The sequence below is a fragment of the Archocentrus centrarchus genome, chromosome 17 (assembly GCF_007364275.1).
Source record: "Archocentrus centrarchus isolate MPI-CPG fArcCen1 chromosome 17, fArcCen1, whole genome shotgun sequence".
NCBI classification, from domain to species: Eukaryota; Metazoa; Chordata; class Actinopteri; order Cichliformes; family Cichlidae; genus Archocentrus; species Archocentrus centrarchus.
This window is the reverse complement of record NC_044362.1, coordinates 33,211,436-33,230,833: the sequence shown is the minus strand read 5'-3', so window position 1 is coordinate 33,230,833 and position 19,398 is coordinate 33,211,436. Positions and strand designations below refer to the sequence as shown.

The window sequence follows — 19,398 nt, the reverse complement described above, 5'->3', positions numbered from 1 at the left end:
GGAAACCAGCTGATGGCAGAGTTTGATCAGAGCAAGAACAGAGAAAGAAAATTATTTAACACCCAGCTCCAAACTTCACAAAGGCGTTTGTGGAGGGAATAGATGATAAAATACTCAGAAATAAAACATTTATAACAACAGGGCAGCAGAGCTGCAGCCTGCGGCTCTCAGTCGGTCTGTTTGTGTGAATGAAGTCGAGCGTTGATTGGCTGTGGTGTTACTCTGTGTCTGGCCCTGAGTTGGATACGCACATATTTAAATGCCTTTGGCTCATCAGGTCCCCATTGTCCTTATTACAGACGCCTGCTGTATTTTAAACACTGAGCATGATTCATTTTATCAGCCGTGTTCACGGTGGCGCTCCCCCGCCTACATGACCGTGTGCTGGACGCAGATAACCTTGACCCGCGCAGCATCATTACACTGGGAGGAAGCGAGGACGAGCGCTCGGCGCAGCGAAACACGTCTTTGCTGCTGGGTTCATGTTTAGCTGCAGGCTGTCGGGCTCAAACCACCGAACAGCTGCTGCTGCTCCATAACTGTGAATGTGGCCCATATCCCACTCCGAGAGCACCAGGACAAAAAAGCAGATTAATTATACTTTTGTTCTAGGAAGCATTTTGGGAAACTGTGGTTGTCTGGTAACAGTAAAAAATAAGGTTTTTAAGTGCTTCTTATAAAGTGAAAAGAAAAAACTAAATCAGTCACACCTTCGTTTTTTCCGCCTCTGTTTAAAAGCAGCTCCAGCTGCCCTCGGTCAGCATCAATAAGCTCCTCCTCCATTTTCGGGGTGGCGGCGGGAGAATCAGCTGATGGGTTTTTGTAATCAGCATGAAGCGAATTTTTCATCGAAGCTGAAATACTTTGACTCGTGTGAACTCACATCAGTTTGCCTCATCGCAGAAACACATCTCATGAAAGCTTTGCTTCACTTTTGCTGTGAACACAGCTCTAAAGTTAGGGGCGTGGCTTCTTTGACTGGCAGGTGGATGGTGACACAGGTGGCTGTAGCTGCTAGCTGTCTATTAGGCTTCAACTCAGCTAATTGGAGTCCCTTAACTGCACATCTGGACCATGCTTGTGCGGTTTTTATGCAGTTATCCATTGATTAATATGACTTGCTCTGTGGTTAATTGTACTTGCAGACCATCTAAAAGGTTGGTGCTTCAGTTTTGGTCAGTAAAAATCACAAGGCAGAGCATTTTCACCTACATAGCATCAGTTAACAGGTATCTGTGTCTGTGTCATTGATAGAGTTTATGGATGCAGCTCGCTAAGCTTGCTAGCATTAGTTCTCCACCCTCTCGTCCAAATGTGAAGGATTTCTCTGTTTTGCGCGTCTTCGTCTCCTCAGTTTGTCTGCCTGTGACCCAGAAATCAGTCCAGTACATCGTGTTGACGGACGTCTCGATTCCTAAAATAGATCAGGAGGAGAGAGGATGCACAGGTGTGTCCTCGGCTGAAGTGTTTTTACCTTCAGCGTATCAAAGAGCTGGAATATACAAACCAAGGAGGGACCTTTGAACAACTCGTCCTTTATATTCAGATGTTTCTGTTAAGATGATCAGATTTTCTGCTCTTCACTGTTTGTGTGTGAGATTGAAAAATATCTTACAGTGAGAAATGTTGTAAATTTAATTAAAAGTGGCCGTAATTAGAAACCATGAGACAGGCACCTGAGATCACTGAGCAACCTGAAGGGTGCAGAAAAGCAAGATACCCATAAAGGTCCTAAATGTGACCCCACAGACCATCATGCTGGTTTTTATACCATCTTTTATATACAGTCTATGTTCTGGTCGAATCTTTAAGAGTCAGGACTGACCTTTGAGGCTCAAGATTTTATCAGATTTTAATGAGAAAACAGCAGAAAGTGGATCTCAGCCTCTAATAAAAACCTGCTTCACATGAATGACCCGAAGCCTCCACAGCTCAGTGAAAGGAGGCGTCTTTGTGGTGGGCTCTCATCATTGGTGACTGAAACATGATTTGCTGCTCCTCTTCCTCTGTGCACGTGTCAGTGAGGTCGCAGCAGCTTCGTCTCTTAATGACCGCATTACTCTGTGGAGCTCTTTAACTGACCCCCCGCTCCCTCTGCATGCCTGGAGGTTCGCTCTTCACCACGCTACCATCATCATCATCATCATTACTGCTTTATGGCAGAGAGCCGCTTCCTGTCCTTCATCCGTCCCCATCAAACTCCATAAAGGCTCCCAGTGCAGTCCTGGACCATCGATATAAATGCTAAGGTGACAGGTGAGCTCCGCTGCTGCCTGCTGACTTATTGCACCGCTTGGGTATGATAAGAGGTGACCTTTGACCCCCGAGGCTTACCAGTAGCTTCTGTATTCCACCTTGGGCGTGCGTGGAAAGGATTCTGAAGGCACTGATTGGGTCTGAGATGGATGGTCATGGTGGCACGAGGCAGAGTGAAGTGTGAACCCTCGGCTCACAGCGCCTCAGATAAGTGGATCTGAAAGGTCAAAGGTCAAGGTCAGCCGCAAAGCTAGATCTGTGTTATTATAATAAAGTTTACTGCACTTAACCAGAATTAAAATGAATAATTTTTTAAATCAAAAGTTAACTAATAAATCTGTAAAATATTAAATATTACTAATTTATTATTTTTTTAATACAAAAACCCTTCAGATGAAGCTCATACCTGCTGCGTGTATCTGCGGTCTTATTCTTGTGGGCGTGACCCACAGCTGATGGGTGGGGGTATTAAAGTGGATCGATCAGTAGATTGACAGCTTCACCTTCATCTCTCTCTTCACCACAACAGCCCGCTCGTCACGCTCATCCGCAGACTTCGAGATACCTGAGCTCCTTCACTCGGGGCAGTAACTCATTTCCAGCCCAGACTGGACACTCCACCGTTTCCTGGCTGTCAGCCACGGCCTCAGACTTGAAGGTGTCACTTCTCATCCCACCTACTTCACGCTTCAAACCTCCCCAGTGTGAGCTGGAGGTCTTTGCTTGATGAAGCCAACAGAACCATGTCACCCAAAAAAAGCAAAGACGAGAACCGGCCACAGAGGGCAGCCCTGGCTGACTGCAGCGCTGTGGACCGAGCTCTCACTTTGATTGCAAAAGGAGCGAATAGCCTGGAACAAGGTGTGATGCTCCGTGCTTCTGCAGCACATTACTTATCTGTTCTTTCAGGTTCAGCAGAAGGCTTCCCAAACTAGCAGTTATGTCTATTTACAAACTGTCTGCTTTTAAAGCTTTTCACTCCAAACTGGTTTAAATCATATTTTAATCTCATCAGAAACAAAAAGTCCACATCAGGAAGAAGCCCGGTATCCGTACAGTAACCTCGTTTCTTTGTGGCCCTGTGACTTGTTTAGTGCGGTCCTACTGTGGGGCCGGACCTGTGACATCACCTCACATCCACTCCAAAACCTAATCCTCTGTGGATCGGTGGCCACAGACACTGAACAGAACCTGCTGATGTTGTTACAGCGGCCGAGTACAACTCAATTACATCCCCATTACCGAACTGAGAGTGATAACCCTGCAGGACCTCCGCCCTGATAAAAGCTTAGTCATAGTTATATTCCTGCAGACTTTTATCAGCACTCAGGTTACTCTGACAGCTCATGAGCCAACTCCCAAAGTTTCCTGTACTGCCGCTGGGATTTGAATCAGTTTTACCAGCAACCTGGGTCCTGCAGTATTCCTGCATTACTCACTTTTATAAACACTGTGCAGACACATCACAGAGCCTGAGAGGGAAAGCTGAGATTTCTAAAAGCATCAGTTGATGGGAGAACATGAGCACAGCTGTACAGAAAGTGACCGACTTTGGAGACCTGGATTTTTGAGGCCTCAGGCTGAGCGTTTTCACCATCACCACCTCAGCTTTTTAAAATCACACACTGAAGCCTAACCTGAACCCCTCTGCGTGGGCTCAGATGAAAAAATGGCTTGGACAGTTTTTCTGATGCTGTCTTTTCCTCACAGCTTCAGAGTTCAGACCTCTGACTGGGTTTTTCTCTGTTACATGGCTACGGTTGGATTTGCTGTCTGAGACAAGCTGCTTCAGCTCCTTTGATCCTACTTTCTTCTGATTGGCTGCCTTACGCAAACAGAAGGTTTAAATACCAGGTGGGTGTGGCTTCTGTGCCTGAGATGGCCAATAAGCATATCCTCTCACTATGACATCATACAGGTCCAAGAATTTAAAAAAATGAGTGAAGCTGAGTGTTCGGTCTGAACTCCGAGCTTGGACAGAACACTGAACAGGAGATACGACAGGAAATAAGGAGAAGCATGTGTGATTTGTGTCTCTGTAATTAACTGATTTGGAATCTGGTCATTTTAAATGTCTAATTTTATGCTGTAAATTAAAGATCCCACATTAGAGAGAAACGCCCAACAATCAGACAGTGGTGGGCAGGGAGAACTCCTTTTAACAGGATGAAATCTCAAACAGAACCAGGCTCAGGGAGGGAAAAAACAGGAGAGTGTGAGGAAGATATCGTGGCTGTAACAGCAAGACGGGGGGGGAATTGGACAGAAGAGGATTAAATTATGCTGCATGATGGGAACGTGTTTTATGGGCTCATATTTTCGCAGGTTAGGTTGTTGATTGGATGTTTAGCAGCACAGTCACTCAGTGAATCCCAGAGGATTCACTGGTGGCTGATCTTCTAGACCTCAGTGATTCTGTAATCATGACCGTAGCCTTGAAAGATGCTAAAGGAGGATTTTTCATCAGTTTTTCTTTTTTTAAAAAATAAAACCTATACTTACAAACGTGTTTGACCACCGTATCGAATGTATTAAACATTCATTTCTGAAATTAGACACGCCTGCTTCTCTTGTGTGTCCAGGCTGGTGTTTCCTGCTGCAGAGTGAACGTGTGCTTTCTGTGCAGCGTTTGTCCTCTGGCAGCTTTATTCCCCTCTTAATAAACAGGCGGCAGAATGCACAGAGCAACGAGCGGGCTCCTCCTCCTCCTGCTGATGCTTATTGTCAGCTGCTGTGCAGAACATTAAATTATAGTAGCCGCGCTCTTCCTGGAATATCAGCACATTTTATTTATTTATTTATTTTTTTACTAAAGGACGTTTAAGCAGCTCCTCTCAGCAGGCCGAAGAGGAGCATACCCTCTACCCCAGGCGTCCCTGGATCCAGCAGAGATCTGGACTTGGATTAGTTTGTGGTGTTTTCTTGAGGACATCAAGATGACGTCTCCTAATTTTTCTCATTTCAGTTTAACGTGCATTTGTGAAAATGTGGCTCAAATTCTCCAGTTTTGCTGCATCTCATGATGGTCAAAATCCTTCCATGAATTTCTGGATTCACATCAACAGCTGACCGTTCAGTCACCTGCCACTCACCTTTAACGGACATCTGTCTGTGATTTTATTCTATTTTTGAGAACCCTGAGTGGAGTACAGCCGTCATGTCTAGGACATTTTAGCTCTCCAGGACTTTTACTGTGAAAGGGAGGAAAAAGCCCTAATTTGTGCACGTGTGGACAAATTAGCATCTCTGGTTAAACCAGTTGTCATCTCGCATTTCCTGTCTGTGTCCCCATGGCGATGTGTTACTTATTACAATGAGCAATCAGAGAAATCCCCGGAGACGGTTTGGCGCTCAGAGCCTGTGTGCGTGTGAGGACGGCGTCCTGTAAACTGATTTGTTGGGTTAATGGACCTGATTGTTGTGGGATGGAAGTGATGAGTTCAGTGGAGGAGTTGGATCAATTTGGTTTAATGGTAACATAATGTGGAAAATTGACCCCTGGGAGATGAATTCATGGATGTTTGTGTGAACAGAAGCTAACAACAGTGAACAACGAGCACAGGAAGTCAGTTTGTCTCCTCACAGTAGTTTTACTTTTAGGAACAATTTTGGGTGCAAAGAGCAGAAACGATACCTAATGAACATAATTAAGAATATTACAGTAAATTAGAGAATTCAGTAAGTAATTAAAGTACAGTCAGTCAGACTAATAAAAAAGGGATCAAAATGTTCCTGTGGCTCGGGACTGCAGCGAGTCTGTTTCATTTTCAGGAGTCTTTTTATCAATCAGCTGATCCGCAGTACAGGATGGAGATGAAGTCATCATTTCCATCAAAATATTTTATTGCAGAAGCAATCACAGTTAGAAGATGTTAACAGGTTCTCGTCCTGTTGGGAGTTCAGGTTAGGAAGTAAAACCTGGTCGGGCAGGTTTGAGCGCTGAAGACCGATGGGTTACATTTAGGCACTAAACTGTTACAGCCTGGTTATCTCTAGGCACCGAAAACATTTCAGGGTAAGAAAAAGGTCGCGATCAGGGTTATGATACCTTCACCACAGCTACCCTGCTCATGGACTAATGATTATCCATCCGCTGTTAATTTTGACAGCAAATTTTGATTTAGTTTTAGTCATAATTTAGTCATCTGAATAGTTTTAGTTTTAGTCTAGTTTCAGTCGATGAATTATCGTAAGAATTTAGTCGACTAAAATATAAAGGGTGTAAAATGTAAATGCTTTTTCTTCAGTTCCCTTGAATTAGTCATTATACACACTTACACAAAATTAAACATTTATTCAAAGTTATGGAATATTATTAATAATATTAACACACCTGATCATTAACACCACCTTACTGAGATAATCCGAGCGTTTTACAGCAGGACGCTCTGAAAGGTACAGGGCAGTGTTCAGGACTAAGATTATAAAGGCTAATCCACCGCGGTGTGGAGATTCTCTCTAAACACAAACTGGGAAAAACACTTGACCCTGCATGACATTAAAATGCTGACCTTTGCATGGAGATCTGGGTGACTGGTTTGCAGATGCTGTTTAAGATTTGTGGTGTTTTTACCCGAGATAGTCGTCCACATGGTTTACACATCGTTTTGTTTGTCACAGCGTCAAAGGACAAATGTGTCCATACATCGGCTCTTCTCTTTCTCCCTGCTGACATTGGTTACATCACTTAGTTCTATCGGAAGGAACGACCAATCACAGGCTAGTTTGGTCTTCCCGGGTTTGGAGCAAATTTGTCCATCTGTGCGTTTGATTGGATGTTTTCCTAACTCGTCCCGCCCTGTCACCAAATTAAATCAGTTCTGATTGGATGTCATCCCCACCAAGCATTTTCGTCTCGTTTTCATTCGTTGACGAAAGTGTCAATTAATTTCGTCATCGTTTTTATCTTTTTAGGTAGTTTTTATTTAGTTATCATCTCATTTTTGTCATGTTAAAAAAAGGGTCGCTGACGAAAATAGTTCATCAACAAAATTAACACTGTATCCATCCAACTGGTGCTATAATCCATCAGAGCACTTTGTTTATAATGAGCCACACCAGCGGTTTGAACAAACGGCATGAACTGACTCACAGCAGAAACAGATATCACTCTGATGTGGAAATAGCATTAAATTCTTACATTTGCATCAACAGATGCCTTCTGAAAGGAAAATGTTTCTCCTCCAGGGCGATTAGATATATTGGATATGACATGGGGCCATTTATTTCTGCAGCACAGCAGCAACGACTGAGGCTCAGTGTGATCTGAACATTTGCATATACCCAGGGTCATATTTACAGTCTGGCGGTTCATGGTGCCTTTGCACCATCGATCACATCCATACGAGGTCTCATATTGACGTTTTACATTAAATCTGGAGACTTTAATGTTTGTGCGCAGCATCAGTGAGCCCAACGACAGGTGATTTATTCTCCTGTTCTCAGAACTGGAGCTGCTGCTGATTCTCAGGACTGAGATGTTGTCTATGAATTTCTCCTCACAGTGAAATCTGGGCTCCTGGAAAAGATGGAAATAAATGAAGTAGAGGTCAGAATCACGTAGGAGGACTTTCAGATGGTTTTTGAGTTCCTTTGGCAGATGTGTTAATGCAGCTGATGAAAATGCACGGGTTCGATCTTGCAGGGATGATGCTTGCAGACTTTCTCTTGTCAGCTGATTGAGCTAAAAGCAGGTGGTTCTTTGCTACTTGGCGCAGTGACTGCACAGGTACATCAGGTAGATGCATGTTAGACTGACTTCAAACATTATTTCATGGTATACTTCTCATTAACTGTACAGTTAGGGTTATTGTCTTTGATGCTTGATGTCAGTGGATATTATCTCTGAAAGTTTGAGAACCGTTCACCTCGATGCTGAAAAGCTATTTTCTCTTCAGTTTTTGGTCTGATGGCATCTTCAGGTGTTGATCAGAAACTTTAGACTGTACTCTGAGTTTTTATAGCTCCAGCAGCTCTTTCAGTTTAAAGAGCAACTTTATCGTTTGGGGGGCACGTTATGGCTCGTGGCCTTCATCGGGGTCACAAAGGTCCACCCTCTTCAGACTTTATCCTCCTGTCCTTGATCCTTGGAAGCAGGTGAAGCTGTGCCTGAAACCTTCACTCAGTTTTTACCCCTCGGCCTGAAAAGGCTGACGGGGTTCTGTCGCCGCTCACCCGGCGGGCGACGTGGACACCCGACTTTGTAAACTCGAGAACGAGGCGATGAGGAAATTTTGATAAGACGGACGCATCAACTAAAAATCTCTGACTTTGAATCTTGGTGACCTTGATCTCAAGGTCAGAGGTCGTTTACTGAAAATCATGTGAACACATCAACTCGATGGAGGTCACGCTTTATTTTCAGCCTGTAGGTGTGTTTATGTATTTGTATGGGTGTGTTTACTCAGGAAGGATATCATATAGGCTTCTCATACCGATAGCTGGGCTGCAGCAGCCTCGAGTCATGCATGTTTTATCTTGCAGGTTTCTCAGTATAACGTGCAGCTCCACCACGGCTTCACTCTTCTGACATTCAGAGCTTGTTCCCAGTTTGCATTCAGTGAACGTTCATGGTGACAAAAATCCTTCTGCTCTTTGTTATAAAGTTTTGTCCTGGGACCACAGATGTTTTGCTGCACTCTGGCGTGTTTACACTTTATATGTTTGATATATTGATCACTCACACTTGTTGTCCCTGCTGAATAATAAAAAGACACATTCAAAGATTAAGAGGTGTGGCCCAGTCTTTGGTTCATATTGTGTATGAGTGAAGGACCAAGCCTTTCCTTGTTGCATCACTCTCTTTATTGAAGACCTCTGTAATTCTTTTACCTCGACAGCAAAAATGACACACCTGAGAGGCTGGAAGTCGACCCGAGCAAGCGCACAGCCATCGACCTCGCCAACATCGTGCCGCGCCAGAGCGCCAAAGCAGGTCCGATGGAAGCGTCCGGAGCGGCGCCACCACCCGCCACAGACCGCTGCTCTGAAGGGTTTGTGGAAGACCCAGACATCCCCCCACTAATCTAAGAGGAAGGATCAACTCTGAGTGTTTTGTTTCTATAATCAGCCTGCTGAAGGAAAAAGGAGCTAAAAGCACGAATACAGTCAGAAAAGTTTTTATGGACCTTTAAGCACCTGTGACAGCCCTCACTTACTTTTTATTGACCTGAAAATATGAAATGTGTGCAAACAAATCTGCAAATATCCACATTAAATCCTGATGTTTCTGATATTTCAGCATTTTAATAAATAAATATCCTTAAAAGGGACCAAAGTCCAGCTAAAAACACAACAGTGTCTGATTAAAGTGGCAGTTTTCAAATGCATTTCCTGCCTTTTTTAAAGATGACTGTGCTCGCAGGAGGCTGAGAGAGCGGGGAAACACAACATCACACGATATCACTGTAAACAATGTTGTCTAATTCGTTATCTGTTTGAAATGATGTATTCATTAAGTAGCCGGCCCTGTTAGACACTCTGCTGCTGGTCTCTCAGCCCTCCTCAAATCCTCATGTAGCTTTTCGGCTGCTGAAAGCCTGAAAATCAATCGGCTGAGTTGCTTCGCCTGTGGCCTCGTTGCCGTCTTGGCTGAGTTGTGCGTTGCCCTGCTGTGTTTTCTCTCGTCTTGTTGACGCTCCTCCTCAAAGCTCAGAAACTCGCTCGCTCTCTGTGCCCGGCTTTGATCAGAGAGCCTCTTCTTCGTGCCCAGAGGACGCCGGCTCAAACATATTCTGAAGCTTGTTCTTCTCTCCTTGAAGTCTCCTGGGTCTCCACTTTCCTCTGAGTTGTCACCCCGAAAAGCTTGGAGGTCACGACTCCCTCTCCTCCTCCTCCTCCTCCTCCTCCTCCTCGCTCTGAGTGCCGTTACAGCCACAGCGCCTTGAGAACTCATTTTGGCGTTGGACCATTTTTCCTCCTGACAGCCTCACTCTTCTTTTATCATCCAGCCTTCTATATTTGGAGCCTGTGGCTCGAACCTTCTGGGAGATTTGGATGTTTGTGGTGTGGCTGCATGAAGAAAAGCTTCTGTGATGGGATCTTTGATTTCAGATTTCAATATACAGACTCGCTGGTTTTTCAAACACGTGTAAAATGGGAGGGTACCTGAGATCCCTGAGCAGAGTTATTATAGTTTCATTTTTATTTCAGTTACTGTAACTAAAATGTTTTTTAGTTCTTAGTCTTCAGTAACTCTGTTAGCCGTGTCCCACAGGGCGGTGAATCAGGGTTATCTGTTCGATCCCCGCTCACTGCAGAGATTATACACTTATTAGCCATTTAATTAGGTACACCTTACTAGTACCCCTTTTTGCCAGGTGCTGGAAGCTTTCCTCAGAGTTTGACACGATGCTGCATCACATCCCAAAGGTGCAGCCAGAGTGTGCACCTTCCTATGAGCCTGAAGCAGTCTGGGAATTCTCCTTTGACCTCTGCCCTGGAGGCATTTTCACACAGAGATCTTCCACCCACTGGGTATTTTCTCTTCTTCAGACCATCCTCTGTGAACCCTGGAGATGTCTGTGTGGGGAAATCCCAGCAGATCAGCAGTTCCTGTAACTCAGACCAGCCCGTCTGGCACCAACAACCAAGTTCAGTCATTTAAATCACTTTTCGTCCACCTTCAGTTTGAACTTCAGGTCATCTCGACTGTGCCTAAATGCATCGACTTGCTGCCCTGTGATTGGCTGATTAGATATTTACATTAAGGAGTAGTTGAACAGGTGTACCTAATGAAGTGTCCCCAGTGAGTGTACATCTGGGAACACCTCAAAATCCTCGAGGAAGAACCGGAAAGTGTTGCTGTAGAGAAGGACATTACCCTGGGACCACCCATGGAAGGAGGATTTTACCAGTTACTTCAAACAGTAACTAAATAACAGTTACTTAAGTTACATTATTCGTTATAAGAAGAGAAGTAATCTGATTACTCTATCACAGATCTCTTGTCAGTGATGTCTTAGACATTTTTAAAACCTTTTAAACATTTTCAGATCATCTTTGCTTCTGAAGTAAAAACATGAATAAATAATCTGGATTCCCTCCAGCCAATCACGGCCCTTCGTTAGCATCAGCTGTCTGATAAAACATTTCATGCTGTTGTTTAAATACTAAAATATGAAGTTTGGAAAGTTTTCATGCTATTTTCCGATGTTGCTTTGACCCAGTTCTGCAGCGAAGCTGATCGGCGGTCTGTCGACTGCACCACAGCTGCTCTGCTTCATTAATCATTGATAGAGAGCTTCCCTCTCTGTCATGTGACTGTGCAGATGAGACAGTTTCTGTTTGTGCTCAGTGGTTTTTTTCCTGCCTGATGAAACAAACCAACACCACCGCTGGCATCTGAAATATGCCCACGAGGCTCGGTTTGTTGTGAGAGCCGGCTGCAGCAGTGGGAAATGCTCCATTACTCATATTTAACAGTTCATTTAACTCCTCTTCATTATCGCTCTGGAGCCCTGTTGGTTTAATAGCTCACTGTTTCTGCTTTTCATGCATCCTGACTCAGGTTGGTCACAGATTACTGGTGTTTGATTGGTGGATGTTCCTACTGATGGAGGTCAGTTTGATTGAAGGTTTCCTGCAGGTCCCTCTGCTCCATGTTCCTGTGTCTGTCTCATCCCTCTGCCTGTCTGAGCCTGAACCAGGCCAGGTGAGCTGCTTCAGGACGTTATCCATCATCACTGCAGGTAAAAGTGTTCATGTCCGCTTTGACTTCCTTGCAGTGAAAGAGGACACTGCACACTCACATGGTATCAATTGTATGGTATCAATCAGTCGTGCAGTAGCTGCACCAGAAATCATACCAAATTTAGTGTCTGTTTAACTCTAAATGTGACCATAATTTACTAAATTGACCTCATGTTGTGTTTAAATAAAGCGTGAAACTATCGACTGAGATCATGAGTTCAGCAGGAAAGTGTTTACCGAGGTCAAAGATCAAGTCAGGTCATTTTCACGTTTATTGAATAGCAATTCATTTTGCAGCCAGAAGAGTCGCCCCCTGCTGGCCACCAGGAACTAATGAAAGATTTTCTTGAGGGTGTCGCTCTGTTGCTGCCATAAAAGTGAGACAGTGGTGCAGATCCATCAGTAACATGATACAGTTTATAGACTCTAAGAGTAGAATGGGAGGCAGAGCCTTCAGCTTTCAGGCCCCTCTTCTGTGGAACCAGCTCCCAGCTTGGATTCAGGAGACAGACACCCTCTCTATTTTTAAGATTAGGCTTAAAACTTTCCTTTATGATCAAGCTTATAGTTAGGGCTGGATCAGGTGACCCTGAACCCTCCCTTAGTTATGCTGCTATAGGCTGGGGGGGGTTCCCATAATGCACTGAGCTCTTCTTCTCCCCTTGTTTTACTCCTCAGGAGTTTATACACTCTACAGCATGTCAACAAATTTTGTCTGGAAAATGTAAACTGTGTGGGGCAAACATTTTTCATCTTTATATTTTCATCATATTTTGTCACAGAAGACACCGAGACCATAGATGTAGCTTCATGTTCACATCTTTACAGCATCCGTCCTGTTGATCTGAGGCGTGAAGCCTCCTGAGAGCATCACCTTCATTGAGGGTGTGTCCTGTTTTAAATTCTGAACCAACCAATCAGCATCCATTGGTAGTGTTTACGGGCAAAATAAGGCTTTACTGTATTATTTGATGGGTTTTTTTGTCTTAAAACATGATTTATGAGCTCATGTGACCCTGAATTGTTTGTGAGCAGATGTGGGGAAATTTATGAGGAAATTGCAGCAAATCAGCCCTGAAGATGTCAGAGCTGCAGATTAGACTCAGTATGTACCTGCAGCAGGGGCTGACCTGCAGTGTATCTGTAGGCTTTTGTGCCTGCCTGCGTAACCCTGAATCAGAATCCTGTCTGATTAAATCCAGAGACAAAATCCCGTTCCTTATCCATCCCAGCGCCATCGATTTCTATCTGTTGCCATGACAGCGGACGGTCCCACTCGTTCTGTATACACAGCACCGCCTCACTGCGTTGCCCCGGGTCAGACGGTTCTGACTCGTAACGCTCGCCGTTTTCCTTCAGTCACATGCGACAGACTCTGCTGGTCACGCTCATCTCTGAACAGGAAGGAAAGCTTCAGCCTTCTTTGGCCCAGTTATTTTAATTTAAGAGTCTTCTCAGGTTTGCTTGGCAGGTTTAATCATTTCAGCCTCTCTGAACCGCTGCTGAATCCACTCAGTGCTTTGTTGGTGGTTTTATCAGGTATCTCATTTCACTGGCTGCAAATATTAAATATGATAAGTAACAAGACTGAGAGTCTGCAGCTGGAAAATCCAGATGTTTTGGCACAAGTGTGGCTCATACCTGCAGTTTGACTGTGTGTGAGCGTGCTGCTTCACCTCGGCCACAGATCCACCTCATGTGCCAGGTGTGTAAGGATATTTAGGCCACATCTGGCCCACAGTGAGGCGGTTACAGCAACGCTTATCCTAAACCAAACGTTTCAGCCTGAGGCGTCAAATGTTACGTCTCACTGCTCAAACCGGTTCAAACCGGTCTGCTGTTCAAACTGAGCACCAGAGTGGGAAAGAAAGGTGATTTAAGTGACTTTGAACATGAATGTTGGAGTGAGTGTTTCAGAAATTGCTGATCTGCTGAGATTTTCCCAACAACCATCTCCAGGGGGTACAGAGAAGGTCCAAAAACGAGAAAATGTGCAGTGAGCAGCAGCTGTCTGGGAGGAAACACCTCGTTGATGCCAGAGGTCAGAGGGGAAACGCCGGACTGCTTCAAGCTAACTCTAACTCAAATACTCTGCATTGCTGAAAGTGTTCACTCGTCTGCCTTCACACACATGAACCTGAGTAACATCGTCCTTAATCCAGAGGCTTTAATATGATGTGGGCCCACCCTTTGCAGCTATAACAGCTTCAGCTCTTCTGGGAAGGCTTTCCACAGGTTTATGGGAATTTCTGACCATTCTTCCAGAAGCACATCTGTGAGGTCAGACACTGATGTTGGAGAGAAGGCCTGGCTCACAGTCTCTGCTCTAATCCATCCCAAAGGTGTTCTATCAGGCTGAGGTCAGGACTCTGTGCAGGCCAGTCAAGTTCTTCACACCAAACTGGTTCATCCATGTCTTTATGGAGCTGCTTGGTGCACTGGTGTGCAGTCATGTTGGAGCAGGAAGGGGCCATCCCCAAACTGTTCCCACAGAGTTGGGAGCATCAAACTGTCCCAAATGTCTTGGTCTGCTGAAGCATTAAGAGTTCCTTTCACTGGAACTAAGGGGCCGAGCCCAACTCCTGAAAAACACCCCCACACTATAACCCCCCCTCCACCAAACTTTACACAATGCAGTCAGACAGGTACCGTTCCCCTGGCGACCACCAAACCCAGACTCCTCCCTCAGATTGGCAGATGGAGAAGTGTGATTCATCCCTCCAGAGAACACGTCTCCACTGCTCTAGAGTCCAGTGGCGGCGTGCTTTACACCACTGCATCAACACTCTGCATTGAACTTGGTGATGTAAGGCTTGGATGCAGTTGCCATGGAAACTCATTCATGAAGCTCTCACTGTTCTTGAGCTGATCTGAAGGTCACATGAAGGTTGGAGGTCTGTAGTGATTGACTCTGCAGAAAGTTGGAGACCTCTGTGCACTATGACCCTCAGCATCCACTTCATGGCTGAGCTGCTGTCGTTCCCAATCGCTTCCACTTTGTTATAATCCCACTAACAGCTGACTGTGGAATATTTAGCAGTGCCTGGACTTGTTGCACAGGTATCATCCTATCACGGTACCACGCTGGAGTTCACTGAGCTCCTGAGAGCGACCCATTCTTTCACTGATGTTTGTAGAAGCAGTCTGCATGCCTAGGTGCTGCTTTATACACCTGTGGAAGTGACTGGAACACCTGGATTCAGTGATTTGGATGGTGAATGGATACATTTGGCAATATTTAAATACTTGTTGCAATCAAGATACATAGAAGAACATCTCTGGACATGCAGCACATTGAATCTTGAAGCAGATGGGCTACAGCAGCAGAAGACCACATCAGATGCCACTCCTGTCAGCTACAAACAGGCTACAACTCCCAGGTTTGCTGTAATTGGACAGCAGAAAATGAAAAGCATTACCTGGTCTGATGTAGTGTTGGTGTAAACAACATGAACACAAGGATCCATCCTGTCTTGTATCAATGGTTCAGGGTGCTGTGGTGGTGTAATGGTGTGTGTGTCTTGGTACTAACTGAGTATGATTTAAACACCACAGCCTTCCTGAGTATTGCTGCTCATCATCTCCATCTTCTGATAATTCAACATGTCACAAAACTCAACTCAGCTCAGCTTTTATTGTCAATTTCTGACAAATGTACAAGACAGGCAGAGAACTGAAATTATGTTTCCTATGACCCACAGTGTGCAAAGAGCATGTTCAATATAAAATATATACTCAAAATGTACACAATATATACAAATAAATATCATCTCAAACTGGTTTCTTGAACATGAGTTTGTTTTCTGCCCTTTCAGAGGTTTATAAAAATACTTCTCTTTCAACAGAAGACCTGTGTTTGAATCCAGTGTATCAGGAGGCTTCACACACCTAGTTTTCCTGACCTCTGACCTCTGAAGTGTGGCCTTGAGAGCAGCGTTGGCAGCACTCTCTAGATGATGAATAGGACGCCTGGTCTGTGAGTCCCTGTACATGCGGCTCTGCCCTGGGGGCTGATGGGAGTTTTTCAGGCCTGTGTGGCCTGCTGTCACTGCCAGCATATGCCGTTTAGATCAGGTGCTTTAAATCGGAGGTGGCTACGTCTCGGCTTAATTAGCGCCATACCGTCACTCTGCAGGGTTACGTCCTGCGAGGACGCCGAGCAGCTGCACACCGAGCCCGTGAACTACGGTTTTATGTGACTGAGAATTAAAGGGATACTTCAAGGATTCATGTGAAGGAAATCCAAAGACATTTTCTTTCCTGAGTGGCCCTTCCTTTTCTGTTTTCCCGGGACTCTCTTCCCTCCCTCTCTGCCTTCTTTCCTCTCGGGGATGAATAATTTACTGGTTTCCTCCCTCTCTCCATCTCTGTGCTGGGCCCAGCATCCTGTGCTGCAGCCAAGGACAGATGCAGAGCTGTGATGCTCGCTCTGCAGCCAGTGGGAAGCTCTTTATTACCCTGTGAACATTGAAGAAGGAATCCTATTAAACTCTCCTCGTAGGAAATGGCGTCCATAAATGGACCTATTCTGCTTTTCCTTATTTCCTGTCATATATGCACTGCTCCAGTGGGGGATGCTCCTATCAAACATGGTCCAAATTTCAATGAAAGCCCCTTTTTTGTTCAGGTACATAGACCAGCCAAAATCTCTAAGCACTCTGTTTGGCTTTCAGAGCTTCTGTTTGCAGGGGGCAGCCAATCAGAAGAGTTTCCTTAAAGAGAGAGGAGCTAAAAGAGCTTGTTTCAGGCAGAGGATGGACTGCACCCGGGCTCAGTGTGAGACAGATCAGCATCGTTTTGAACTGGAATCATGCAAAGCTGCTCTGGTAGATTAAAGACGAAAAATATAAAATGAAGTGATCGGCTTATTTTCTCTTTAAAGTTTTTGATAATTAAGTCAATTTGTAAATTAACTTTAAATTGACTGAATTAACTCTTTACGTGACCCCTCGTGTCTGAATCCTCTGCCTCAGCTGTGGGAGCGATGAAGCTTCTCAGAAAATCAATGATCAGTCCTGCAGCCGCCTCACAGATGCCTGCATGTCAGGTCCTTAAAACTCCTCTAAAATGTCCTAAAGACACTTTTACTGTTTAAAAAAACCTGAAAAATACTGAATTGTCTTAAAAGTGCGAATTTCCAGCGCACGCTGCTGCAGTTTCCACCTCCTCTACAGTATTTACATCACACCATGGGGCTGCAGAGTCAAGGCGGTGCTATTTTTAGGACAAGCAGGAGAACAGCGAATCCCATTGTTAACTCTGCCCAGCAGTGATGAATGATGGCTGCTGTAATTAGTGAAATATCTCAGATGAAGATGAAATTGAAGTCATGACATTTCCTGGTTTTAACACCTTCTCTCAGGCTCTGTTTAAATGTGAAGTGCGTCAGTAGCCCAACAGGATACAGCAGTTAGCTTATTTCTTTAAAAAACATGATGTTTATACCTGCGAGGTATCAGATCAGGGTTTGCAGGTGGAAACCCTGAAGATCGTGAAAAGTTTCCAGATATGGAACGATGCTAGTTCAATGACAGAATAAAGTTTACTCGCTGGAGTTAAAGCCAGCACCCGGAAATGCTTAAAAAGCAAACTGTTTTCTGTTGGAGCTGTTACCACTGATCAGCAGTTGGCTGTGTCTGTCTGATGCACTCAGACTGTTTATGATTTATACCCTGTTTATACCCTCTCAGCCACTTCTCCAAAATCTCAACATGGTTGCAGCCAAACAGCTTTTAAAATGCAGGGTACAAAACCAGAGACCTCATATCATTTAAGACATTTTAAGACGTTTTAAATGGAATTTAAAGGGAACTAAATAGATATGGAATTGCACGCATCAAAACTGATGCACAAACTTCCTAGATGGTTGTTTTGTATGATTAACATATTTGTCACATAATTGCATTAAAATTAAAACTTTATAAAAGGAGTTCAATACAAGTCGGTGAAGCTCCTGTCTGACCGATGACAGCAAAACTCAGGTGAGTTGTTGGGATATCCTGAACTTTTCTGTTGGTAAGCGCTGCTGTTTTTGCTGCTGTTAGGTTCTGTTAGCCGCTCTTAGCCAGCGTTAGTGAAACTTTCTTTAAAGTGGATCTAACATTGTTGGACTCTGAAGCTTAGTGAATAAAATCTCATATGATGTGAGAATGTAATCAAACTGTTTATCAGAGGGAAAGTTTGGTTTTTAAAACACTCGAGCTGATCAGCTGTCTGAAGATGGGAGGGGTGCATGTTTAATCTGCTGACAGTAAGTAATTCCCACAATATCTGGAAATAATGAACAGGTTTATTCATTTTCATGTATTAGAGCCCTGACTTCAGTACAGGAGATGAGGCTCAAGGTGAGGAGGAAGAGGATGGCATTACTTTCCTTCAGGTTTTAGCTTCTCAGATGATCAGACAGGCATGATCCTTCATACCTGTTTGAGGAGGTCTCCTGCCTGGAGAACTGGTGCTGGGAGAACCACCTTCTGCTTAACATCAGCAAGACAAAGGAAGTGATCGTGGACTTCAGCAGGAAGCAGCAGCAGGACTACCATCCACTTCTCATCAGTGGTGCTGAGGTGGAAAGAGTGGACACCTTCAAATACCTGGGAGTGACCATCTCACAGGACCTTCTCTGGAATCATCACATTAACATCACTGGGAAGAAGGTCAGACAGCATCTTCACCTCCTCAGGTGGTTGAGAGACTTCAAGCTCCCACTCAAGGTGCTCAGGAACTTTTACACCTGCACCATCGAGAGCATCATGCGTGGGAGCATCACCACCTGGATGGGAAACTGCACTAAGCAGGACTTCATGGCCCTAAAAAGGGTGGTTCTTTCAGCTGAACGGACCATCAGAACCACCCTCCCCAACCTGCAGGACATTTACACCAAGCAGTGCAGGCTGAGGGCCATGAAGATCCTAAAACAGCCCAGCCACCCCGGACACTCTCTGTTCTCCCTGCTCCCATCAGGCCGGCGTTACCGCTGCCTGAGGGCTAAGACTGAAAGGTTGAAGAAGAGTTTTTACCCACAAGCCATCCGTCTGCTCAACTCTGAGCCCTAACTGGACTATTACTGCACAATGTACATTATTATATTATATTATTCTATTTTTCTATATAGTGTGTATAGTGAATTACTTATTTTTATTCTTCTTATTTATATTTTTTTTACTGCTTATTTTCAGCTGCAGGCATAAAATACATTTCACTGTGCATTGTACTGTATATAACTGTGCATGTGGTGAATAAACATTATCTTATTATATGTGGAGTTTGAAGGTGCAGAGATGAATTTAAATGTCCCTCCATGGCACATGAATGCTTACAAGTTCTCCTCCACCTTTGCTTTACTTTGGGCACATACGTGGCACACCAAAGGTGGAATAGCAGCGTCCATCAAGATGGTGGGGCAACATGGTGGCTTCCACATGTATTTTTATCTTGATTAATTCAAAGCTT

General features: G+C 44.5%; 1 protein-coding gene across 2 annotated transcripts in view; it reads left to right on the top strand.

The window, feature by feature from the left end:
• dnaaf11 (dynein axonemal assembly factor 11) overlaps window positions 1-9,534 on the top strand; it is a 34,763-nt gene extending 25,229 nt beyond the window's left edge. For both annotated transcript variants that reach the window (XM_030751952.1, XM_030751951.1), the window contains one exon: window positions 9,096-9,534. In XM_030751952.1, coding sequence (XP_030607812.1) covers window positions 9,096-9,285 — 190 coding nt within the window. In that variant the 3' untranslated portion in view covers window positions 9,286-9,534. The remainder of the gene's footprint in view (window positions 1-9,095) is intronic.
• The last annotated feature ends 9,864 nt before the right edge of the window (window positions 9,535-19,398 follow it).